General features: G+C 41.5%; 1 protein-coding gene across 1 annotated transcript; it reads right to left on the bottom strand.

Moving 5' to 3' along the window:
- Positions 1 to 2,370: 2,370 nt before the first annotated feature.
- On the bottom strand, positions 2,371 to 26,380 carry CCDC110 (coiled-coil domain containing 110). Its single transcript, XM_055416428.2, has 10 exons — positions 26,281 to 26,380; positions 15,510 to 15,554; positions 15,249 to 15,347; positions 14,553 to 14,657; positions 7,422 to 7,477; positions 6,912 to 6,977; positions 5,649 to 5,759; positions 5,491 to 5,550; positions 2,731 to 4,816; positions 2,371 to 2,432 (listed from the first exon to the last, which is right to left on the bottom strand). The coding sequence occupies exons 1-10, from the start codon at positions 26,378 to 26,380 to the stop codon at positions 2,383 to 2,385; spliced, it is 2,778 nt and encodes a 925-aa protein (XP_055272403.2). The 3' UTR covers positions 2,371 to 2,382.
- Positions 26,381 to 26,735: the final 355 nt, after the last annotated feature.

The following is a 26,735-nucleotide window of genomic DNA, read 5'->3' as shown; positions in this document are numbered from 1 at the left end:
TATTTCCCATGAAGTGATGGGACCAGATGCCATGATCTTTGTTTTCTGAATGTTGAGCTTCAAGCCAACCTTTTCACTCTCCTCTTTCACTGTCATCAAGTATCAGTTCAGTATCTTATAAAAAAGGCCAGGTTTCAAGATGGATGAAGTTGGTCCTTGGTGTTCTCTTATTCTCCTCTGTAGCTGCCTCTCTAGGTCTTTTCCTCTTCCTTCCCATGTTACCTCTTCACTGGCCCTATCACTTTAAAAAATCTGTTCTTAAAAGTTATGCTTTAAATACATTCCCGTAATTCATAGTGAGGTGTGTCTCAATAGTTCTCATTCAGTTGGGGTGGGGTAGTGGTGGTGTTTTAAAAGGGAAGTTTACAGTATCTATTAATTAAACTGTGGTGATGGAGAAGACTCTTGAGAGTCCCTTGGGCTGCAAGGAGGCCAAACCAGTTCATCCTAAAGGAGCTCAGTCCTGAATATTCATTGGAAGGACTGATGCTGAAGCTGAAACTCCAATACTTTGACCACCTGATGTGAAGAACTGACTCATTTGAAAAGCCCCTGATGCTGGGAAAGATTGAAGGCAGGAGGAGAGGGGAGGAGAGAGGATGAGATGGTTGGATGGCGTCCCTAACTTGATGAACATGAGTTTGGGTAAGCTCCGGGAGTTGGTGAAGGACAGGGAAGCCTGGCATGCTGCAGTCCATGGGGTCACAAAGAGTCAGACACGAGTGAGCGACTGAACTGAACTGATTAGTATAATGTGTTGGGGGAGCTATTTTTGATTTATGGTTTCTTTCTTAGTACTTGTCCCTCTGCCATTCTAGGCCTCCCAGAGCTGAAAATCAGAATGTGTAGAGGCTGCAGTGCTCTGCTTCTAGACCCAGTTTTTTCCAGTGGTGGAGAAGCCAGGTCCGTTCAGGTACACCTGTGACTTTTGAAGGGATTCAGAGGGTACAGAGAAGTTTTCCTGTTGTCAAACGTATATTTTTATTTCATGCCTCATCACTCTTTACTTTTTTCCTAAAAGAATAAATTTTTAAAGAAGACTGAAAAAAAGTTTTCTCAAGGAATATTTACGATTTTTATTTCCTATCCAAAGGACAGTGTGGAATGAAATCTCAAAGACAGTATCAGGGGTATCATGAGCCTCAAAGGGGAATATGTTTGTCTCAGAGTAGCTAAGGTTTTTCCAGGTGGACAAAAATGAATAAAAATTCATTTAGTTACATAGTGGTAAATCTCACCAAACAAGCCAAGGCTGGGGTGTTCCCACCTCTCTGCATTCGGCAGTGGCTCCAGAGCTTCTAGGGTAGGGTAGAGACTACTCTGCACCCACCCTAATGAAAGTCTAAAAAACCAGGCTGAAAAGGATCTGACTGAAAAAGAAGTAAGCACAATCAGTTCCAACAGAAGCACGCACAACTCAGCACAACCAGGTCCATCAATCTGTAAGGGAAGACACCAAATTCAGACACTCAACAATGTAAAATTCACAAAAATCCAGGTTTCACTGGTGGCTCAGTGGTGAAGAACCCGCCTGGCAATACAGGAGACACAGTTTCGTGCTCTGATCCGGGAAGATCTCACATGCCATGGAGCTACTAAGCCTGTGTATGTCACGACTACTGAGCCTGTGCCCTAGAGCTGGCGAGCAGCAACTACTGAAGCCTATTGCCTGCGCACCTCAGCTAGAGAAAAGCCTGTGCAGCAACAAAGACCCAGCATGGCCAAAAATAAACAAGTAAATACAATTATTAAAATAGAAATCCATCTGGAAGATAAACAAGTAAATACAATTATTAAAAAAAAAAATCCATCTTCCAGTTTAAAAACAAAACACAACTACTAGACATGCCAGGAAGCAGGAAAATTTAACCCGCAACCGGGAGAAAAATCAGTCAATAGAAATGAGCCCCATAATGGTAGAGAAGATGGAATTAGCAAATAAAGACATTAAAAGGGCTGTTTGACCTGTTATTGTATTTAAAGGAAAAGCTCAGAGTTTTCTCTTGTAATTACCGCTGGGTGGCTTTTTTCATGTTGCCTGTAGGAATTGGGAGAACCCTTGGGAAAGGGCTGTTACTCTGCCTACCGCTGTTGCTGTGAGCAACAAGCTCCTTTGTCTCTGACCCAGGATTCTCTTGTCTTCCACTGGAAGCCATGACACCGTGTCAGGCTATATATAACACATTAGCTTACAAACTGGATAAAGTCTCAAGGTGTTTATAGTTCTCGACAGCATGGGAATATATACCTAATTCCAATTTCTAATTAAAAACTGGCCCAATCAATTATAAGGTAATCCTGATCATATGTGGAGGTCAATTTAAAACTTTTTGTTGAAAAAAGTACCCGGATGAAAGATTTTGAAATGTTGTTTTCAGAAATTTATTTACATGTCTTGGATGGAAGCAGTTGATACAGTTTACTCGGAGTTCCTGGGGGGAAAAAAAAGAATTTTTGAAAAGATGGGACTGCTAAGTGTACCTTGGAAAAATAATAATTAAAAAAAATTTCCTGCTTGCTACCAAAGTTGCTTTAGCCATATACAATATATAGAAGTAGTATAAATAACACATCTCATCAAAGGACCAAAATCTCTAAGTAATTCCACAGTGTAATGAATTGGATACAAATCTTACAAAAATAGTGTTCAACTTATTACTGTCCTCTGGCTAAACCTGATAGACAGAAGAAATCTTACACATTTCTACGAATCCACCAAGATATACATACCTTTCAAACCAAGGGCTAAAGGCCTATTCCCAGGACTAGAGGTGTCTTCATAAATATCATAGATGTCAAAATGGAATTTATCTTTCCTTGAAACGTGACCCATTTTTGAGAGGTCAATATGGTAACTGCAGATTTTTTCAGTTAGATTTGAATATTCTCTTTGAAGGTTCCGCATCTCAAATTCCAAGGTGTCCCTTTCATTCTCTATACTTCTTACATAGTTTTCTAAGAGTATTTTGTCTTCCTCAAGTCTGCTGATGCTATTTTCAAATTTTATACTTTCTTGGCTATTTTTTTTTAGTTCTTCTTTTAGAAGCTGATTATCGGTCTTAATTTCCATTACCATTTTTGATAACAGTTCACATTCATTGCCCATTTCTGACAAAGTGTTCTTATAAATACTTGCTTCTGACTTTGCATTTTTTATTTCTTGCAGAAAGTTCTCTTCCGTGGTAGATTGGTACGTTTGAATATCCTCAATTTCTCTTGCCATCATCTCTCTCGCAGCAGTAGATTCTTGTAAGGTTGTTTCAAGATTAAGCTTTTCATTTTTAACTGTTTCTACTATTTGAAGAAGTGTCTCTTGTTCGATTTTTGCCAATCTTTCTTTCTCTTTTAGCTGCGCTATCTCTAGGTGGTTTTCTTTCAGTTCATTTTCCAGGGCACCTTTTTCCTTTAGAAGCAGATGTGTTTTTTTCTCTAACATTTCTTTTTCCTCTTGTATCAATAGAATATTTGTTTTCATTGATTCCATTTCTGTGCTCAATCGTTTGTTTTCATTACTGACAATGGCCATATCACTTTGAGTTTTGTGTTCCTTACTTTTTAGTTGATCTAATGTTTCTATTATTTGTTGATTCTCCAAAGAAAGTTGACTGTTTTTTTCCTCGAGGGTTTTATTTTGTCCTTGGAGAACATTATAGTTGCTAACTGTTTTTTTCAATTCTTTAAGACATTCTTTGCCATCTTCTTCTGTTTTTGTTAACTTTGACTGGAGAGTATTCTTTTCGTCAACCAATGTCTTAAGTTGCTTTTCATACATTTCAATTTTCTGTATCAGAGATTGTGTGGTAAAGACAAGAGGTTTAATTTTTGTTTTAAGGGTTAGGTTTTCATTCTCTAGTTTCATTACTTTTTTCTGTATTTGCATAGATTCTTTCAAGTAATTCTGTAAGTACTGAATTTTTGCTACACATTGCTCAGTAACAGAATTGACTTTGGATGTTTTCTCATTTTCAAATATTATTGATCCTCGTTTTACTGTAAATGGTTGTTTTTCTTTGTCTTTCATTTCATATTTTGTTGGGTCAAAGAATGCCAATGTATGTCTTGGGACTCTGGAATGGAATTTTAAATCGGCAATATTCTTGTCAGTGATAGGAATTTCTTTATTGTTTTTCTCATTCCTTTTTCCCCTGTGTATTTCACTTCTAGATAATTTTTTACATTTCCTACAAAAATTCACATGGAATTTTGACACTGTTTCCCTAAGTGGGAGCAATTTGTTTACTAATGCCTCTAATTCCAAAATTCTCTTCGATTTTATATCTTCATTTAAGTTACTTTCAATATTTTCTTCCTTAATAAACTTGTTTTTTTCTTTGTGAATGGGAGGCAGGTCATAATTCCCATGCCTTGGAACAGCTTTTAAAGTCTGCAGTTCGTTTGTAAGTGCCAGTTCCCTATTATGTGACTTCTGAAGCTCTTCCTTCATTTGTTTGATGGAATGGCAAATATCATCTAAATTTTCACAAAATCCGTTCTTGAGAAAAGGCATTGTCATTCTGGACTTATCCAGAATTAGCGTCTCAGCTTGAGACATCCCATTTTGAGGTGCATTAGGTAGAAAATTACAAAAGTTATTATAATTCTTCAACCTGTCAGAATTTTCTGAAGCTGAATTATCTGTCGAAGTTCTCAGAGTTAATATGTCCTTGAAGTTTATCTGGCATGGAACATCTATACTTTGAGGAAGACTGTCAATACTATCACTACTGAATTTTTCTTCTGCTGAATGAAGAGTCCTGGAATCCTCAAAATGATGAATTTTCTCTGTAGAAAGGGTTTCTTCTTGATTCTCTATAGGCTAGGAAAAATTAAAATCACACCATAAATGTACTGTCATTTGCTACATGACCAACAAATTAAGACAATATTTTTGGGAGGATATATTTTTACAACCAGAATAAACATTTTATCCATTTCTTCAACAGAGAAGCCTAACAAGTATGATTCATTTTCTGCAGGAAAATCTACCGTTATTTTGAGATCTGTAACTCTGGTCTTCACAGTGTGCTAAGAAATTATACTTATTTTCGTAAGTAGTGAGATAGCAGGGCCAACCCCTCAATTTCAGAAATAGAAACCCAGCATTTCTCATCATACATTGATGGGGAAGAGAGAAGCCATAGTTCAAAGGGAAGTTTAAAGAAAATGAAAATTTTCATTCCTTCTGTATGTCAACCTTAGCTTGTCTTCCTGGTTTCAAGTGTATCTAGGGCTGTGACTGTTCTGGAAATGTGAGTTCTAATGAGTGGAGACACAGTGACTCTGGTTTGGACCTGTTCTAGAGAATTCACTCTAGGTCTAAGTCAATCCTAAAAGTAGGAGAACTCATAAGTGGACAGAAAGGCTGTAAAAGCTGCCTTGCATTTCAGTTTACTTGGGAATCTTTACATATCTGGACTAAGCCAAATGCCCCTCATATGCTCTTCTAAGAGAAACAAGAAAATTGTAGAAGTATGGAGGAGGTAAACATACATCTTTTAGGTTTTTCAGGACAGGAGTTTCCTTATTTTCACCTCTGATAATCCAGTCACCCTGTGAAGAAGGGGAGAATGTAAAGATGAATATCAAAGGTTGTAATACCATTTCTGAAGAACCTAAGTGTAGAAACGATTTTATGTTGAAGAACATACCAAAGCCGCTTCATTGTGTGTGCCGAATACTAGATTTTTTTCTGGGTTAAATTGTGGGTTTTCTACTTCAATAATACTTTTGTTCAATATTTCACTGATTTCAGACTGTACCTTTAAAAGACAAATTAAGAATATCAGACCTTGATTTATAAACTTATGAATGCACAAGAATAACACATATTATAATTAAAAGATATCTTTAAATTTCCTACACATAAAAGTTATTGGCCGCCATATAAAATATAAATTAAACTTATTGTAATCTCTGTCATTGACGAAATCTTTAAGAAAAGTATGCTTTTGCGATGTGATTATAAAATCAGAAAGACTTAACTGAGGAAAGTAAAATCTTCTGAATTAAAATAACTTTAGATGTTTGATTTTTACATTTTTGAATAAATCAGAGATCCTTGATCGCTGTCATCAGAATGGAATCTGCTGTGTCAGCCTCAGGAGGATTTTATCTTCTCTTCCCGTTTCCTGCACTTGCTTCTAGTACAGGAATATCAGGATGCAGTTTACATAGGGCTTCTAGCTGTTTGTGTTGTGTTCTGTGCCCCCAGTATCCACACCCTGTCCTGTTAACACTGCCCCTTGTTTCTTCTGGATAAAGTCCCTGTGCCTTTGGTGGTGGTAGAGAGCCCACCTCCAGCTCCAAGGGGTGAGCATGTGACCAGTCCGAGCGCTGCCTCCCTCTGAACAGGGACTGCTTTCAAGAATGCATGTGGGGCCGTCAGAATCAGGGCAAACTGCTGAGAGAGCAAAAGCACAGTCTCTTCTCTAAATTGGAGTCTGGAAAGATAAAGGCCAGAACTTTTAGCAACCCTTTTGCTACTACCTGGAGTCTGAGAATCTGATACTGTCAAAAGCAGAACCACGATAAGGAGTGAGACTGATTCTCGGATGATGTAGTCCTGGTCATATGGATAAAGCCGTCCCCAGGTGCCCTACACCTGGGGTTTTCATTACCAGAGCTAACAAAGTGCACTTTCTCCTTCCTTTGAGTTAGATTTTGTATCACTTATGACGAGAGTCCCTATTTGTAGACTGTATATAGGCAACAGTTTAAACATACGTTTGTTTTTTTTTAAATACAGGTATAACAAAATGTAGTTTCCTCCAAATTTGGGGTCTAGAATAGATTGCAGCTCTATTTTATTACATTTATTTTCAAGTAATCAATAGGTTAGGGGTCGTCAGCTTAGACATGTACAATGGTGTCCTCAGTTTGGATATTTTCTATGTAAATTAAAAGAAACGTACCATGCTAACATTTTGCAGAGTCTGTATTCGGAGAGCCTGAAACGATTCCAGTTGTTGCTGAAGAGCCTATAACAAAGTTATACAAGGATGCAATTGAACATCTGTAGGTGAACATACACTTTGTTATGGGATTCCCTAGTGGCCCAGACGGTAAAGAATCTGCCTGCAATGCAGGAGACCTGGGTCAGGAAGATCCCCTGGAGAAGGGCATGACAACCCACTCTGGTATTCTTGCCTGGAGAATCCCATGGACAGAAGAGCCTGTCAGGCTGCAGTCCATGTGGTCGCACAGAGTGGGACATCACTGAAGCGACTTAGCACGCATGAATGCACACTTTGTTAGAATTTTTTAAAAATATCCCCCAAAGTTGCCTATTACAGGGATCATGTGGAGGGTGAGGTGGCTGGCTTACATTCTTAATCATTCTTGCTCACTCTCCAGTATTCTGAGAAAGACCAGACTCCGACTTTACACAGGTTTTCTGAGGAAGTAAAATGAAATATACTCACTTTCAATGCTGATTGTGGTTGGATTTGATTTTCTGATTCTGATACACAGCTGTGTTCTAAAAAGTAAAATTGAAAAATGGTGTGATTTAATTCTTAATTGTTATTTTTAAACAATGTTAATGGAAAGCAGTCTCTTAGCTTTCTTGGATGGTGAGGCAAAGAGATAATGAGAAGACTGATGTCCACATTAGGATAAACCCAGTGCTACCTGTATAACGAATTCAATAATTTTCATCTGACTTAAAATACTGCACCTACTTGAGGTTGTAACAGTGGTTTTACTTTTATAATAAATCATTAATTTGTAACACCAAACTTAGAATACTCTGAAACTTCGATATCTTTGTTTGTCTCAGGGATATAAACTATATGATTTTTGGTATAAAAATGAACAATTCTTATATGATGGGAGACCCTTGGCAAAGTACTATAGAGGTCTCAGTGTCTACGAAACAGCCATGCGATGTTTTTCTTCCTTAATCTGGAAAACAGTTTGGATTAATAGAACATAGGTCTTGTCATGTTCTTAAGCAGAGTGCTATAAAGATCCGTGTGTTCCTTCCTAAAAAACAGATCATTGATCTAAAGTAGGGGAGAGACTCGGAGAAGGCAGTGGCAAGCCACTCCAGTCCTCTTGCCTAGACAATCCCATGGATGGAGCAGCCTGGTAGGCTGCAGTCCGTGGGGTCGCTAAGGGTCAGACACAACTGAGCGACTTCACTTTCACACTTTGGAGAAGGAAATGGCAACCCACTCCAGTGTTCTTGCCTGGAGAATCCCAGGGACGGGGGAGCCTGGTGGGCTTCCGTCTATGGGGTCACACAAAGTCGGACATGACTGAAGTGACTTAGCAGCAGCAGCAGGGGAGAGACTATATAATGTTTGCAAATTTCATGACATATGCAAAATTTTTATTTAAAAAAATTTAAAAACATGTCCTGAATGAAATGAGGGTTACATTAGAATGTTCCGCCTAGGCTGGCAATTTCTGATGTTTAAGAGAAGGTTTCTAAAGAGTTCAGCATAGCTCCTTTGGAATGGAAGTCTGTCAGATGTTATAGAATCTGGTTGCAAAGCATCTTCCCTCCCATCCCGTCCCAATCTGGCCCTTATCACTGAGAGAGCAGCTCTGGTTCACAACCTGGAGTCATTTGGCCAACTGAAGAATCCCACCTTCATCACAGGGCAGGGATGGACACTGAGTCCATCTGGTTACTGTTCAGCTTTGCAGCTTACTGGGAATAAAATGGTAGTCAGAAACGTTCATCTCAGAGAGGAAAAAAGGAACTCAAGTTAAGGTTTGGACCAGTCCTGTAAGGCATCCCAAAGTTCTTCAAACACTAAAATAACCACTACAATATTGTAAAATAATTAGCCTCCAATTAAAATAAATAATTTTAAAAATAAATAAAAAAACCTCTTCTGATGAACTCAAATAATAATAGATCAAAATGCAAATGAAAAATGAATATATCACCTGCTGCTGCTGCTGCTGCTAAGTCTCTTCACTCATGTCCGACTCTGTGTGACCCCATAGACGGCAGCCCACTAGGCTCCTCTGTCCCTGGGATTCTCCAGGCAAGAATACTGGAGTGGGTTGCCATTTCCTTCTCCAATGCATGAAAGTGAAAAGTGAAAGTGAAGTCGCTCAGTCATGCCCGACTCTTAGTGACCCCATGGACTGCAGCCTACCAGGCTCCTCCGTCCATGGGATTTTCCAGGCAAGAGTACTGGAGTGGGGTGCCATTTCCTTCTCCGAATATATCACCTAGAATCCCACCATCCAGAATTAAAGATGCTTGCTCCTTGGAAGGAAAGCTATGACACACCTAGACAGCATATTAAAAGCAGAGGCATCACTTTGCCGACAAAGGTCCGTATAGTCAAAGCTGTGTATGGTTTTTCCAATAGTCATGTACACGTGAGAGAGCTGGACCATAAAGAGGACTGAGCACTGAAAAACTGATGCTTTCACACTGTGGTGCTGGAAAAGACTCTTGAGAGTACCTTGGACAGCAAGGAGCTCAAACCAGTCAATCCTAAAGGAAATCAACCCTGAATATTCATTGGCAGGACCGATGCTGAAGCTGAAACTCCAATACTTTGGCTACGTGATGCAAAGAGCCTACTCATTGGAAAAGACCCTGATGCTGGGAAAGATTAACGGCCGGAAGAGAAGGGGGTGACAGAGGATGAGATAGTTACATAGCATCACTGACTCGATGGACATGAGTTTGAGCAAACTCCAGGAGGCAGTGAATGACAGGGAAGCCTGGTGTTCTGCAGTCCATAGGGTCACAAAGAGACACGACTTAGCGACTGAAAACCAACAACAACAACAAAACTTCAGGTACCTACCCTTTAGTCAGCTCTCTAGATACATATGTGGAAAAAAAACAAATGATTTTCAATCAATAGGATCATATTATGCATTCTACTTTTAAATAATAATATTAGACATATTTGATAAAATAAAACTGCTAAAAGTCAAATTTATTGCTAATATTCAGATTTTTACTCACTACGTGAGAGATTATTTCCTGTGAGAGCCCTCGAAAATATTGGAAATGGGTCATGAAATGGATTAAGAGATTGGAAATTTTATGTTTTAAGTGGGGCTTCCCTGATGGCTCAGCAGGTAAAGAAGCCATCTGCCAATAACATACATTTCTGATGTGAATATTCAGTGTGATTTACTCCATCCATGCCAAAAAATGGAGTAAATGATGAGAAAATTGGCCTCACCCTTCCTCCCACACCTGCTCCCCAGTTGTCATGATGTTTGATAGTGATATTATTTTCATGTTTCATGATGTTCACACTTTGTTCTGTAACTATAATTCTCACAAAACTATTTAAACCCAAAGATATTATTGCTGTAAATATTCCCAGCCTTTAGCTTTATTCTTAATGGATTTCCTATTCACAAATTTATCTCTTCCTGCCCACAGCAACAGCCTCCTTTTTCTGCACAGATTTCCTTTGTCTAGCTAGGACTTGCAAGTTTAGGGCTAAATATAAGGACTCCTTTTGCTAAGATGGAGTAAAAAATGTGGGGCAAAAAGAAATCCAAAGACTTGGTCAAGAGATACAGCCGAATGCAGATCTTAAGGAAAGAGCATGGGCTTTCTAGATGGCTTCTACATGGAACTCCCTCCCTCCGTCTCGTTCTCCTGTGGAAGGTGGAGGTTTGTGGCATTGGATATATATATAGGCAGCATTTTCTGGCTTTACTGTGGCAGTGGATAAGGTGCCTAGTGGGGACCGGCATTTGGGGGAAGAGATATGAAGGTCCAAGAAATTTTTTAACTTGAGAGAGTCTCATCTACCTGCTTGCTGTGGAAATCATGTAGTGGAAATGGAGAAGAATAATTCTGGAGAATGAGGCCAAAGTTAAGAACTGCCTAATTCCAGGAGAGATATGAACTGGAGGAAGTGGCCTGTGATGGAACAAGGACAATCCTTCCACAGAAGTGGGGGCAGCAGAGAATGTGGGACACAGCCAGGTAGCTTAGCAGAATTTAAGGTTGAGGGTCAGGGTGTTTGGGTCTGACTGCTTCTAAGTTTTTTTCGTACAATATGAGATTATATTGCCCATTGAGAGGTAGTGGTGAGAGGTGCTGGCGATTTCATGAAACAAGAAAAGTGAAATAGTTATCTTGGAGAGGGCCTGATAAAATGTTTTCTGGGGAAATAAAGTAACTTTTCCAAATAGCATTGAGATCCACAGTATGACTCAGAAGTGAGTGTTTTTCTCCAGCAAAGTTCCAATGATTCAGTGAAGATACAGGGTAGGCAGAGAGTCATTTATTTTAAAAAGCTATCAAAAGAACTTTTTATTTTTCTTATGAGTTTCAGAGACACTGGCTGCTCCTTACTCCCAACGAGAAGATAATTTTAAAATTCATCAATACTTAAAGAACCATATAGGATTTCGTGATTCTAGAATTGGAAGAGAAGTTATGAATGAAGCACAGGAGAGGGAACAGAATCACACGTCACAGTTTATTAAGTCCTTGCTAAACGTACAATACTGGGAAGTATTTAGACTTAAGTAGAGGATGTGGTGCCAGTCCTGAAGAGGCTTAATCTCTATTCAGATGGAAAGAAACATTATTCAGATTAGATTCAACTTAAATTCTCTAGTTGTTTCATATTTAAATGTCAGAATTTAAAAACAAGATAGTTTGCAACAGGATGCCTTTTGAGATAATTTAGGTAAAGATATGGGGAATTTATTCTAAAGTCGAAAGGAGCTTATGTCATAGTAGACGTGTTTTTGTTGTTTAGTTGCTAAGTTATGTCTGACCCCTTGGACAGTAGCCCACCAAATTTGACCACGGGATTTCCCAGGCAAGAAACTGCAGTGGGTTGCCATTTCCTTCTCCAGGGCATCTTTCCCACCAAGGAATCAAACCCAAGTCTCCTGCATTGGCAGGTGGATTCTTTACTACTGGGCCACCAGGGCAGCCCATTCAACATATAGAGAAAGTTTTAAGGAAACGGAGTTTTAAGAAAGTTTTAAGCTAACGGAGCAGGAAGAACAGATGGATTTTAAAAATGCGATGTGGTAATAAGTCTATATATGATGTTAGATACTCTGTAATTGAAGCTTTTTAATTCTCAGGTTCAAACACTGAGTTTTGCTGTGGCAATTCCCATTCACTCCTAGAAGGAATTGTTTTCTGAAGCCTTGTGAGCTGCTCCATCCATCCAAGCCTTCATTCATTCATGTAACAACTGTTTTTGAACACCTGCTATCTATCAAGTACTGTCCAAGGTGCTGGCAATTTTACAGTTGAACAAAACATGCAACATCTCTGCCCATGTGAAGCTTCCCTTCTAGTGAGGGGCACAGAGGATAGAGTGTGTAGGACGGGAGTAAATCCTATGGGGAAATGTAGGGCACAGGGGAGGGTATGTCCCTGCACAAGGCACTGTCCCGGGAGCTCTGCAGCCAGGCTGCCTGGGCTGGAATCCTGACTTCGCCAGATGCTTGCCATGAGGGACCAATGTCTAGTTTCTAGGCAAAGCCTTACACAGTGCATGGCATACAGTAAGTACTCAAGAAAATGTTACTAATATTACTGTAGCAGCAAGGGTGTTATCAATATGATGATGGTTTGGTAAATTTAAAATTTATAATTGGGATGGAGAGCAGGGATGACCACTCCAGTTCTCCACTGCTTCCTGGTTTGCTCAGAACAAGCCCTCTCATCGTCCATGGAACTGCCAAGCCCAGTTTCCTCTCTGAACCCTCCTGCCATCCTCCTCCTCCTCCTCGCTCATTCTGCCCCCATCACTAGCTACTCCTCAAACATACCAGGCCTCCTACCACCTCAGGGCCCCTGCAGCTGCTGTCCTCTCTTTCCTGGAATGTTCTTTCCCCAGAAATCTGCACTGATGACTCCTTGACCTCTGTCAGGCCTTTGCTCAGATGTCATCTGCTAATGAAGTCTTCTCCCATCCTGTTTAAAATAAAATTGCCCACTCCCCACCCACCTCTGACATTCCATATCCTCCATCACTTCATATATTAACTACTCAAAATCAGAGACCTGAGAACTGTTGCAGGGCATTGTAATTCAGTGTTATTTATGCAAATCACGTTAATGTTCTGTTGGTCAGTACCCAAAGAACAGACCTCTTGGTGACGATGAAATGTAGCTAAGAGAACAGAAAGAGGGCAGAACATAGGGTCACACGTCCGAGTTTCATCTTTAGCTGTAGGCAGCAGATCCCTGCCATCCTTCATCACACCCGACTTGGACTATCTCTCACTGATTGAGCCCCTGCCCTGATACCCACCGTGTTCTAGCGAGAAAGACAGGCTCTCTCAGCCAAGCCTATGTGCTATTTTGTATGTAACATCATTTTCTGTGAACACTGGCATTTTCCTCCAGAGCCTTACATCTCGCTCACGTTAGAGAATACACAGTCTTGCAAAATTCAAGTCCATCAGTCTCTTCTGATCTAAAACGCTCTCCCTGCGGTGCAGAACTGTCTAAAACGTCTGTGAGGACTTCTCCCTGGGTCAGGACTTCTGGAACCACCCCCACCCACCCACACATTGCACAGGGGTGCCTGCCTGGCCTCCCCCCAGAAGACGGGCGGTGCTCAGAAGAGCGGAGAGGGGGCAGGTCAGCCCACCGTCCCCGTAGGGGCCACTGAGATATGGCTTATGCTGGTGGTCACGGGCATCCCGCTGTCTTTGTCTACAGGGGTGTGGCTGCGCCAGCCCTGTTTTCAGAGCCCTTGACAAAGCCTTTGTGAAGGGCCCTGGTTTCTGAAGGTGGACAAACCCGTCCTGACCTCAGATCTCCGGTTACTTCTCCCAGCCCCTCTGCGTGGGGATGGGCCACGTGTCCCATGTGGCTTAGGGGCAACTGTAGATCCGAACGTGGCCCATCAGTTTAGAGACGGCCTCCCGCCCCCAGCGCTCTGCGCCTCCCCTGACATCGCTGACGAACACCAGGCCCCTCTGAGAGCCCTGGAGCCTCCTCCAGTCACTCTGGAGGAAGCCAGACTCCAACTTCAGTGTGCTCAGATGCCCCCCGCACATCTTATTCATGGTTTATATGGAGCTTGAAAACTGCAGCTCGTTAATTATTTCAAACACCCTCCCAGTAGTCCGCAGAAATTTACTATAAAAACAGTTCTTTTGGAAAGAATCGGTATCTTTTTAGTGATTGTCCAGAAAAATCAGCAATTTCTTCTTTGATATTCAGAGAAGCAGTATGGTGTAGCTGGTGTGTTGAGGCCTGGACATTTGCAGCTGCCCTGCTGAATACTGGCTCTGTCACTTGCTGTGTGACCTCGGAGAGTTAGTTCGCCTGTCTGCACCTCTCTCAGCTCCCTCACCAGTAATATGAGAAGAACAGTCGTACCTACTTCATAAGGTTGTTGTGAGGATTAAGTTGATCTGTTTAAGTGCTCAGGACAGACGCAGAGGAAATGTTGCGTGTTAGTTTCTGTTAGTACCAGACGAACAGTCACCGGACGTACACCAGTTGGGCCAGGGGATTTAGGCGGCGTACTGGTTGCTCCGTCATTTCTTGTAGTTTTACTACAGCAAAAAGGCAGAAGCATCACTGCGGGCTGAGCTTGGCCGGGAGGTGTTTGTTTTTTTACCTGTTTCACTGCTACCATTTTCCTTTACCCCCTCAGAAGAATTTAGGATCTTGGACGCTGAAAGGAGGACGCAGTCAACCTCATCCTCTTCCTCAGGACGCTTTTCTGTAACGAAACAGCACTGGGCTTGGGCCTTTTGGCTTTGCCGGGAGGAGGGAGACGAGGCCTGGGGAGGAGGGAGAGGAGGCCTGGGCATGCGGGGCGCGGGCGCGCCGAGAGGCCACCTGGGGGCGCGCTGGGCCGGAGGCGGGGCGGGCGCCGGGACGCCTTCCTCCCGGCCGGCGGAGGTGCGCGGCTGGCCCTGTAGATCCGCACCCCAGACCCGACTCGCTCTGGGGGTGAAGGGGCCGGGGCCGGGGAGGCGGCGCTCTCCAGTACCCGTCCACCTCCCAGGGCGCCCCCTCAAAGGCCAGTCCCAGCCCAGCCTGGCTCTTACCCGGGCTCATTTCTGCTACTCAAGCCTCTTCCCAACTGCCTTCCCTTCTCCCAGACATTCTGCTCGGTTGCTTCTAGCCCGGGCAGCTCGTTGCTTGGCAACGGAGTGGCGGGGACCGCGCGAGGGGCAGTAGGGGGGCGCGCGCAGCGGTGGGGTGGGGAGGAGGAAGATGCGCGCTGGGGCCTGGGGTCCCGGGTCCCAAACGCCCGCCCCGCCCGAGCGGCGGCGCCTGCGACGGTCGTGTGGTTGGAAGGTCCTACCTTCGCTGCTGCTGCTGCTGCTAAGTCGCTTCAGTAGTGTCCGACTCTGTGCGACCCCATGGACAGCAGTCCACCAGGGTCTTCTGTCCACGGGATTCTCTAGGCAAGAAGAATACTGGAGTGGGTTGCCATTTCCTTCTCCACCCACCTTCGCTGTGCCCCCCGAATCCAGTGACAAACTCATTAGCGCGCCCCCCTGCCTGCCCCCCGCGTCTCCCCTGCTCACGCCGAAATTGATCAGACTCTGACTTAACGCAGCACCTGTTGAGCCGAAGTTGTGTGGACAGAGGCGGGTGTTTGGAGAGACTCAGACACCTAGGAACTCCCCGCCTTCTCCGATCGCCATTTCATGGTTTTATTCTGTTCCTCTTGTTTCAACCCATCTGTCAGGTCAGTTTCAGCGACTTGGGATTCAAACTGTCGTAGACAGGGACATCTGTTTGCTGCGGTTAAAAGAAGACCCCTATTTCCAGTAATGAACTTACAATATCAGTGTATTGAAATGTACACTTTAGAGCTGTCGCAGAGGCGCCAATCTTTATTTGTAGAGCATGCTGATTTCCTGTTCACCTGGGCAAACCACTCGTGAAAGATGGATGTTGCCTTGGAAGTGGGGGGTTGGTGGGGCGTGCGCGGAGGGAAGGGGGCGGGGGCTTGTTCAAGTAAAGACTGGTTGACCCTGGCCACAGTCAATCCCCTTGCCCATCAGAAAATGGAGCTCTTTAAGTGAAACTATTAAATGAGTATATGTTATTATTTTGTGATAACAGCCATTACAGATGGAATATAAAATAACTGAAAGTTCAGATTTTGTCACAATAAGGAATTTCAAGTCATGATGGAATAATTTATTATGTAATAATTATGTCCCTCAATTTCATGGAAATGAAGTTCTTTATCATTGTTTCATTGTTTACTAGCTGTAAATTTCTTGTTTCCTAGCCTATAGGAATGGCCTCTGGAAGATTTGGGAGTCTTTCTTGTGGTGTTGTAGACAGTTTTCACAAACTGTAATTTTGAGAACCTAGGTTCTCCACTGATGATTGATGGTGACAAAGTTAATTTTTTCTGAAGAGCTGCAAACGTTTTCATCAATGTAAATGTCAAATTACTCTTCTGAATAAATTTCAGTATTTTGAAGGGAGAATGTAGATAAAAAAGCATTACATTTTAGGAAGTTAACCACTATACTAATGAAATATCCATAACAAATAAGAAATTACTGTAAAATATTTTATTTTATGCAACATTATATATTAATATCTAATAATGTGATAATTAACATAACGTAATATTCTACAATAGCTGATTTGTGTAATGTTTGTGGGTTAGGAATGCAGATGTGTACACAGAAATTACTTGTGGATTTAAATGGGATGATTCAACCATACCATTCAGTACAGGATATAAAAAGCAGATAAGAGCTACAGTATCAAAAACTCAAAGTTGGCCAGTGTGCTCATTTCAGTAGACATCTACTCTAATTTTAAGATACTTCCCAATCAATTCATCAATGAGAGCAGCAGTTCTTTATTTAGGAGTTCAGTTGATTTTAGATGTTAGGTCAACAAGATCATTTGATTACAAGATTCATTTCTCTTTTGTAAACTAAAGAATAACTTTTATTTATTTTTTTTTCTCATTAAAATTCTCTTTTTTTTAATTGAAGGATAGTTGGTTTACAATGTTGTGTTAGTTCCTGATGTACAGCAAAGTGATTCAGTTTTATATTTTTATATATATATATATTCTTTTTCATGTTATTTTCCATCACAATTCCTTACAAAATATTGTATATAGTTCCTCATGCTATATAGTAGGACCTTTTTGTTTATATATTTTATTTTATTTATTTATTTATTTTTCTTGTTTTAATTTTATTTATTTATTTGCATTACAATAGTTTAATATGAACAATCAGAACTAATTAACAGTATAACAATATTTTACAACTGAAATAATTAAAATAAACTATAAAATTACTACATAAAACAGGTCTGATCTAGCTTATTTACTTTCTATAATCTCTTCAGTGCTGCAAAACCATTTATTTCTTTTTTTTTTTTCATGTTTTAATAAACACTTCGTCTTTTTGTATTGCTTTTTTTTCATCACAATAATAGAAATATAACATCATATATCACTGTAAAACACATTTCCACATAAATGCTGATAAGCACAAAATATTTTTCATCATTTACATTTTAACTGTAATAATATATGGCAGAATTAAAGCTGCATCCATCATGAGTCTAACTCACCTTGCTGTAATGAATTTTTAAATGTAATGGTTTCTGTCGCAAAGTAAAATCGTACATAATGTCTAGTGACACAGTACGCTGGTGGATGGGTGGATTTGGAAAATGGAAATGCAACTTCATTTTTAATTAGATTTATAAACTTCACCACCTCCACCTCCAGCCAGCTTCCCAACCCTCCCTCCCACCACCATTATTTATTTATTTATTTTTTTAAAATGAGGCTTTTAATTAATGTTTGACAGAGCTGATTCAGGTTGAATAGACTAAATTTCTTTAAACAAACTTACTTATACTCCAGAGTCCTTTAAAAACTTAATAGCATTTATACATTGAAGGTATTTGATTTTCTTGTAACTAGCACTTCAAATGCAACAAGCATTTGAAGCAACAAGCATTTGACCCAACAAGTAAAACTTTCTACAGTTCATAACTTTTATAAATAAAATAAATTAAATATACAGTGAATAAGTTCTCTGAAATATTTCAATATTTCTGTAGGTTTAGTAACATCGTAAAATACATTTCAACTAAAATTCACAAATCTAAAAACCTGTTAGGCATTTTTAGGCGTTTTAAGTTGGAAATGAAGACCAATGTTACATCGTAATATGCCAATTACAAATAGCACTTCAAATAGCAAATACTACAGTTTGTCCCAAACTTTAAAAACTATTCATGAACTCAACACTGAACTATTGATGGCTATGAGAATTGTTTCCTAGCCTTTTTGAAAATTTCAACCCATTTACGTTTAAGGTAATTATTCATAAGTACGATCCCGTAGCCATTTTCCTTATTACTTTGGGTTCAAGTTTATACACTCTTTCTGTGTTTCCTGTCTAGAGAAGATCCTTTAGCATTTGTTGGAGAGCTGGTTTGGTGATGCTGAATTCCCTCAGCTTTTGCTTGTCTGTAAAGCTTTTGATTGCTCCTTCATATTTGAATGAGATCCTTGCTGGGTATAGTAATCTGGGCTGTAGGGTATTTTCTTTCATCACTTTAAGTATGTCTTGCCACTCCCTTCTGGCCTGAAGAGTTTCTGTTGAAAGATCAGCTGTTATCCTTATGGGAATCCCCTTATGTGTTATTTGCTGCTTTTCCCTTGCTGCTTTTAATATTTGTTCTTTGTGTTTGATCTTTGTTAATTTGATTAATATGTGTCTTGGAGTATTTCGCCTTGGGTTTATCCTGTTGGGGACTCTCTGGGTTTCTTGGACTTGGGTGATTATTTCTTTCCCTATTTTAGGGAAGTTTTCAACTATTATCTCCTCAAGTATTCTCTCATGGTCTTTCTTTTTGTCTTCTTCTTCTGGGACTCCTATGATTCAAATGTTGGAGCGTTTAACATTGTCCCAGAGGTCTCTAATATTGTCCTCATTTCTTTTAATTCGTTTTTCTTTTTTCCTCTCTGTTTCATTTATTTCTACAATTTTATCTTCTAGTTCGCTAATCCTGTCTTCTGCCTCTGTTATTCTATTGTTTGTTCCCTCCAGAGTGTTTCTGATCTCATCTATTGCATTATTCATTGTATATTGACTCTTTTTTATTTCTTCTAGGTCCTTATTAAATCTTTCTTCCATCTTCTCAATCCTTTTCTCCAGATTATTTATCTGTAACTCCATTTTGCTTTCAAGATTTTGAATCATTTTCACCATCAAAATTTGAAATTCTTTATCAGGTAGATTCCCTATATCTTCTTCTTTTGTTTGTGTTGGTGGGCAATTATCTTGTTCCTTTACTTGCTGGGTATTTCTCTGCCTCTTCATCTTGCTTATATTGCTTTGCTTGGGGTGGCCTTTCCCTCTTCTTGCAGTTTGTGGAGTTCTCTTTATTATGTAGTTTCTTCGCTGTGTGTGGGGTTGGACGGGTGACTTGTCCGGGTTCCCTGGTTAGGGAGGCATGTGTCAGTGTTCTGGTGGGTGGGACTTGATTTCTTCTCTTTCCTTTAGAAGACAATGGCTGCTTTTCTGGGAGCCTGATGTCCTCTGCCAGTATTCAGAAGTTGTTTTGTGGACTTTACTCCGCATTCAAATGTTCTTTTGATGAATTTGTGGGGAAGAAAGTGGTCTCGCCGTCTTATCCCTCCGCCATCTTGTTCCTTCCTCCCCAGAACACTGGATTCTTATATTCCACTTGATCGTGGAGTACCTCTTCCCAGCTGCTCCAGCAAGGTGCAGCCGCTGTACCTTACCTCGGACGAGGGGTATCTCCTCAAGGCCGCCCCTCCTGCTTTGAATGTGGATCAGCTCCTCTCGGACCTCCGGTGCCCAAGCAGCCACCGCCTCCTGGACGTGGTACAGCTCCTCTCGGCCACCGCCCTAACCCTGGGTGCGGGGCAGCTCCTCTCAGCCACGATTCTGCGCGTGGTCGGTTGCGCCGGGAGCCGGGCGTCTCTCGCCTCTGCGCCGCCGGGAGCCGGGCGTCTCTCGCCTCTGCGCCGCCGGGAGCCGGGCGTCTCTCGCCTCTGCGCCGCCGGGAGCCGGGCGTCTCTCGCCTCTGCGCCGCCGGGAGCCGGGCGTCTCTCGCCTCTGCGCCGCCGGGAGCCGGGCGTCTCTCGCGTCTGCGCCGCCGGGAGCCGGGCGTCTCTCGCGTCTGCGCCGCCGGGAGCCGGGCGTCTCTCGCGTCTGCGCCGCCGGGAGCCGGGCGTCTCTCGCGTCTGCGCCGCCGGGAGCCGGGCGTCTCTCCTAAAGAATAACTTTTAAAAATAATTTATTTGTCTGAAAATCATTATCACTTAATATACAACAAGCCCATCTTTGGAGCCAACAAAGTTATAATACATTTTAAAAATATCTTTAATAATTAAAGTGTCTACGATATGAATGATATCCCCTCAGAAGAGGCCCCTTGTGAGGGCCCTACACGAAGAGACGTGTGGAGACCCTGTTCTTTGGTGAGAGAGAGAAACTGGATGGTTAAGGAGAGAAACTGTCACCCCCAAAATGGATGTATTTGGTCACTTTTGAGAGTATTTATTGCATTTGTGAATGTATGTCCAGGGAAGTCTTATCTGATTACTTGTGGCCCCACCTATCATGGTTTCTGGGCCTGTGACACTGAAAAGGTTGATGATCCCAGCTGAAATTGGCTAGCAAAGTTTAGAATCAAAACACTTACTCTGAGAGATGCTCATTTTTTTCCCTCCCTTAGTATAATTCAGTTCAGTTCAGTCGCTCAGTCGTGTCCGACTCTCCATGACCCCATGAATCACAGCACGCCTCCCTGTCCATCACCAACTCCCGGAGTTCACTCAAACTCATGTCCACAGAGTCGGTGATGTCATCCAGCCATCTCATTCTCGGTCGTCCCCTTCTCCTCCCGCCCCCAACCTTTCCCAGCATTAGAGTCTTTTCCAGTGAGTCAACTCGTCGCATGAGGTGGCCAAAGTATTGCAGTTTCAGCTTTAGCATCAGTCCTTCCAATGAACACCCAGGATTGATCTCCCTTAAAATGGACTGGTTGAATCTCCTTGCAGTCCAAGGGACTCTCAAGAGTCTTCTCCAACACCATAGTTATTATTGCCCCAATAATTAAGTTTTTGGTGAAATATTCTTAGCTTATACTTCATGGTGTTGAGAAGTGTGGAATTTCATGGAAAAATGTTATTTTCCAGATAAAACTGAAACATGGGAAGGTTTAGGAACTTTTCAAAAACTCTCCTAACTGGTCAGTGCTAGACTTCTTGATTCTGAAATCCTAGTTTTGCCACAAATCGGTTTATTTTTATTTTTTTACCCATAGCAAATCACAGTTTAATGATATAGGACAACATTTCATCTAAATTTTACAAAAGTATAGAGGAGGTAGAAATATTAATGTTAGAACTGAAAGTTTGTTTCCCTGATATGGTGTCACATGTCACCTGTACTATTTTCTCAGTATGGTGAGACTGTTGCTACTTCATTTGACCTCATATCAGGTGGACAGTGGAGAATTTTCTGTCAGGGGATATGCCTTCTCTGGCCATACATGTCAGTCAGTCCAGAAACTGCTGTGAAAATGTCTTATTTATTTATTTTTTATTGTGAAGCTCATTGCTAAAGGTTGGAATTAAAATCTGTACTGCCAGTTTGTTTGTTTTTTTAAATCTGTGAGTCACAATATTTCAGAATCTTCAAATAGTAGCTCTTCTTACAGAATCCATTTTCACCTGTTGACTAACAGCTGCAGAATCAAGAATCTGGAACAAATTCAAGAGCCTGCACAAAAACAAGCTAGTCAAATCTATTCTTAGCAATTTATTACCAGACTGAAATACTTCTGGGGTTTTAGCTCCAGAAGATCTTTTTAAAAACCTGAGATCACAAGGCTATCATTAATCATAGCTGAGGTCTATAGTAGTGTGAAAAAGTGACTGAGTGAGTGAGTGAAAGTCGCTCAGTCGTGTCCGACTCTTTGCGACCCCATGGACTATATGGAACTCTCCAGGCCAGAATACTGGAGCGGGTAGCCTTTCCCTTCTCCAGGGGATCTTCCCAACCCAGGGGTCAAACCCAGGTCTCCCACATTGCAGGCGAATTCTTACCAGCTGAGCCACAAGGGACGTGGTAAATTTGGGCAATTTTCATAGGTTAGTGCTTTGGTCAGAGGAACTATGTGCTGGTGACTTACGTCTTGGATGGCTACTGGACCATCTTAAAGGCTACTACTGCAAATGCAAATCCACAGCCATCTTTAGGTATCTTTTAGAGTTAATTTAAACCTGATTTCATATAGGAGAATAAACCTAGCTCACTACGAATAGCCAGTAGCTTTGGCTCTTAGGAAGTTGATTGCTGCCTTAGGCGACTTATAAATAGTGGTGTAGTGGGGAAACTCAGAAAGTGGAGGTGATCTGCCTGTACTAAAGAGAGAGACAGAGGATTATCAAGGGGGCTTGAGAAGGAATAGATATTAAGGGAAAGAGAGTTTTAGTGTGGTGGAGAGTATGTGAGCATGCCTGCAGGCTGAGAAGAGTCCATAACACAGAAAGACTTGAGTGGGAAAAATAGGCACCCTCTGTAAGATTCACAAACACAGCCTTATCTAATGGAAGTGCCTCATTTCAGAGAAAGTGCATTCCCTATAGCTTCAGCTTCTGTCAGAGAGCCAAGTTCAGTATCATCATCCCTACAGATCAGACAAAGCTTCCTAAGATCAAAAAGACTGTTGGTCCGGACTTCCCTGGTGATCCAGTGGTTAAGAATCTGTCTGCCAATGCAAGGGACATGGGTTCGATCCCTGGTCCGGGAAGATTCCACATGCTTTGGGGCAATTCTAAGCCCATGTGCCACACTATAGCGTAGTCCCCTCTCGCTCGCAGCATCTAAAGAAAGCCCATGTGCAGCAACAAAGATCTGCTGCTGCTGCTGCTGCTAAGTCACTTCAGTCAAAAAAAGGAGAGAGATTTGGTCTTTATTGGTCCTTATTGGTCCAGATTCCAACATTTTTTCCCCCTATATCTAGAATTCCTACCCTTGGAGTCTTTTTTTTCTTTTAGATTAAAGGGCTGTCTCCAGAACAAAACACAAGTATTTGACATAAAAGGGGCAGTAGAAAATTAATAGTACTTGTTAGCAGCAATTAGTCTTTTCCATTGGCTGGCAGAAGCAGCAGTGGAATCAAGGACTGTCTCCATGTGGAGGAGTGACAGGGTTTGAGACATGAAGCAGGGTTCCGGAAGGGTCAAGGCTGAAAGCCTCGGGAACTCAGCAGCATCTGGAGCCCAGATGTGTGAAGGGGTAGGCGGAACAGCATGTGCCCCTGTGTGAGGCATCAGGGTACACAAAGCAGGCTCTTGCATGGGACACTGGTGGCATAACCTTGGTGCTTTAGTGAACCACAGATACACGTGCACTTTGGCATATATACACATGATAGGTAATTCACACGTTGTGTTTTTCAATCCCCTCTACTTCAGGAAAGGAGATAAAATGGGAATTCGATCTCTTAAGAGGTAGGTCTGAAACTCTGCAATGTATTCTTGCCCTGGGCACAGAAACAACTTGTATATACTCATTTTATGTTCTTCTGAAGTGTGATTAATAATATTACTTCAAAATTTGAAAGAAAGAAATTATGATAAAGCAACCACTTCTTATAGGTGCTTTGTTTTAACCTTCATCACGTGAAGCATTCTAGCTAGCTTGAAAATGTCAGCTTGTAAATATAGCCAGTGTATTCAAAAATCCATTTCATTGGGTTCAGTGTCAACATTTCTTACTTGGCAGGTGCTCAACTAAGTATTTATTGAGTGCACTCCAACATGAATAGAAGCTTCAGACAATTATCTTGGAATATTCATGTAGACCAAGTAAATGGTTTATTTGCTTGAATTATCTGAATGCCCTCTATCTTTCTCCAATTTTGTTTTTTATGCTTAAGATTCAGATACCACAGCATAAGTAAAGAAAGGACATTAGGCCATGATGATATGGTAATAAAGAGTAATGGTTGTAAAGAAGTAGTTTCTCAAGGCTAAAATCAAATCTGTTTAAAGGACGGCTTGACAAACTTTTGCAACTCAGGTTGTTAGTAGAAGAACCCATAAGCTTCATCCTGCCTATCTTGGAATGTTCCTGTGTTGGACAAACTTTAGATTATCTTATGTAGAGATAAATAAACTGTTTGCACATCATATTAGCCATTAACTTTGCTTTGCTTACACAGGTGCAAATGTATGTGATAACCAGAACTGTTTTTTATACAAACAGTTGTCCCATCAGTAGAGGGTGTAGCAACTCTATCCTGGGTTTACTCTGAAAAAGGAATAATTTAGTTAATCATGAGCCTAGAGTTCTTAAACAGAGATGATTTCATTGATCATTGCTGGTTTTAATAAGCTTATAAATATAAAGACAGTGACTAATCTGTTTTCTCAGAAGATACAGTATTCTGAGAGCTAAATAAAAACTGGTTGGCATTCTTTGTTTGTGGCATGAATTCCTGTATAAGCCCAAGTGTGAATTCATTATTGAAAGACAAAATGCTAGTACAGGGAGAAATATTGCTTTCTTATTTATTTTTTTAAAAAGTTTTAATTCCTTTCCATTTTAACATTGCTATTTTCACCCTGTACTTTGTATGTTTTAAAATGATTTTTATATTGCATTCATTTTTACTGGTTAAGTCTATCATAAATTTATCTTTATGTTCAAATTCTAGGTAACTCATCAAAAGAATAATTTTAATTAAAAATAACGAACATGCAATTTGAGAATTTGCTTCATACGCCTTGGGGCTTCCCAGGTAAAGAATCTGTCTGCCAATGTGGGACACACGAGTTGGATCCTGAGTAAGGAAGATCCCCTGGAGGAGGAAATGGCAACTCACGCCTGTATTCTTGCCTGGGAAATCCCATAGACAGAGGAGCCTGATAGGCTACAGTCCATGGGGTTGCAAAGAGTTGGACATGACCTAGTGACTAAACCACAATAATCACAAACCTTAGTCACATAGACTGAATTATCAGCTTTAAGCCATATGGCCCCTGAATTTCAGATTAGAGCTATACTACTACTGTTTTTCAAACTGTACTACTTTTCCCCCTCATTATTGAACATCTGAACTTAAGAACTTCATTACAAAGTATATAAAATATAATTTTAAGGAAAATACTGTCTGACATCTAACATAAAGTATGCATTAATGTACAGCATAATGTCTAATATACACTTTTCTTCTCATGAGTCTTTCATTCTTATTTAACTTCTTTTTAGTATGGTATTGCTGCTGCTGCTAAGTCACTTCAGTCCTGTCCGGCTCTGTGTGACCCCATAGACAGAAGCCCACCAGGATCCCCCGTCCCTGGGATTCTCCAGGCAAGAACACTGGAGTGGGTTGCCATTTCCTTCTCCAATGCATGAAAGTGAAAAGTGAAAGTGAAGTCACTAAGTTGTGTCTGACTCCCAGCGACCCCACGGACTGCAGCCTACCAGGCTCCTCCATCCATGGGATTTTCCAGGCAAGAGTACTGGAGTGGCTTGCCATTGCCTTCTCCGTTAGTTTGGTACACGTACCCTCAACTTTGCTTCCTGACTCCAGAGATGCTGTTTTACTTTCTCCAGATAATACGAGGCAAACTTTCACTAGGAAAGGCTATGGGTGTGTGAGAGAGGGGCAGAGAGGGGACACAGTGGGGATTAAGTGCTTCTCAAACAGCTTGTCCATGACCCTCCTTATCATTATCTCCACCATTATCCCCTAGTCTAGAAATGCCTATATTATCAGTTCCCTCGCCTTTTCAAGATTCTGGGTTGAGTCTTCAGTTTTCTCCATTGCTGCTTTGGATTTTAACTTTCTCAGGTTTCCTAAATCAGTTCCCACTCTTTTACTCTCTCGCTTCCAAACTTTTAAGATTATATCCTTCCCAGAAAAAAAAATTTTTTAAATAACATCTGAACTAAAAAAGTAATGTGTTTGAATACAGTCATTTCTTTGATTGCATAGTTTTCTATTTTCTTTGAAGTGCTCCATGAATGAATTTGTGTTTTGGTGCAAGGGTTCTAGTTTCTATCTCAAATGGCCCAGAGGGGTGGGGCAGGTGTTCTGTCTTGTGTCACTAGTTCAAAACCCCAGACCGGTCAGGATCAGAAATAATCAGAGAAGTTTAGGAGAATCCCAGAGCAGTACAACACGGGCCCTAGTTTCCATCTGGGACAATAGGAGGATCCTTGCTCCCAGCCCAGAGGCAGCAGCTGCAGTCGGGTAGACATGACTTTGTGACAAGGGGGTGAGACCAAGGGCCTGAGACAGTCCCTACCTCCCCAGCCTGTTGGTTCCCATGTTTATACTTGGAGAGGACAGTTTCGCAAGTTCTCCTTTGTCCCCAGGGACGAGCTTGGGAAGTAGGTAAGACGTGCACGTCAGGGGGCATTGCTGTGGCACCACCATAGTGAAGGCAAGGTGCCCGAGCTGAGCCAGGGGCCAGATGGGGTTCGTGTCTGAGATGCAAAGAAACCATGACTCCAGGGAAAGCTGAGCTGAGACTTTTGGAGGTGGTGGTAAAGGTGGACTTGTTGCCTGGTTCCAACTATGTTGAGAAAACAACACAAGTGGAACCATGGATTTTCAGCAGAGAATACAAGCAGGACCCCAGGACAGCAGTAGCCCCTTTCCTCCCCAGAGGGTCCCCTGAATGTCTCCTCTTGGAGGTGCCATCTTTGGGAGGAGACAGTGGTGGAGGTGAGCCTTGAGAATAAAGAACTAGCCTTGATGGAGACTGAACTTTGAATATTTATCTGAAAGA

The sequence above is a fragment of the Moschus berezovskii genome, chromosome 26 (genome assembly GCF_049115385.1).
Source record: "Moschus berezovskii isolate FMDL1 chromosome 26, NW_MosBer_1.0, whole genome shotgun sequence".
Classification (NCBI taxonomy): Eukaryota; Metazoa; Chordata; class Mammalia; order Artiodactyla; family Moschidae; genus Moschus; species Moschus berezovskii.
Note: the sequence above shows the minus strand (reverse complement) of the source record. Positions and strands in the feature narration are given on the sequence as shown.

Excerpts from the sequence above, each read along its gene's own strand:
- CCDC110 (XM_055416428.2), bottom strand. The coding sequence starts at position 26,380 with ATGGTGGTGCCACAGCAATGCCCCCTGACGTGCACGTCTTACCTACTT. Across the intron at positions 15,555-26,280 it reads TGCGAAACTGTCCTCTCCAA|TCTCTCCAAACACCCGCCTC; the intron begins GTATAAACATGG and ends TAGGTGTCTGAG. Across the intron at positions 5,760-6,911 it reads CTCTGCAAAATGTTAGCATG|GTACAGTCTGAAATCAGTGA; the intron begins GTACGTTTCTTT and ends TGTCTTTTAAAG.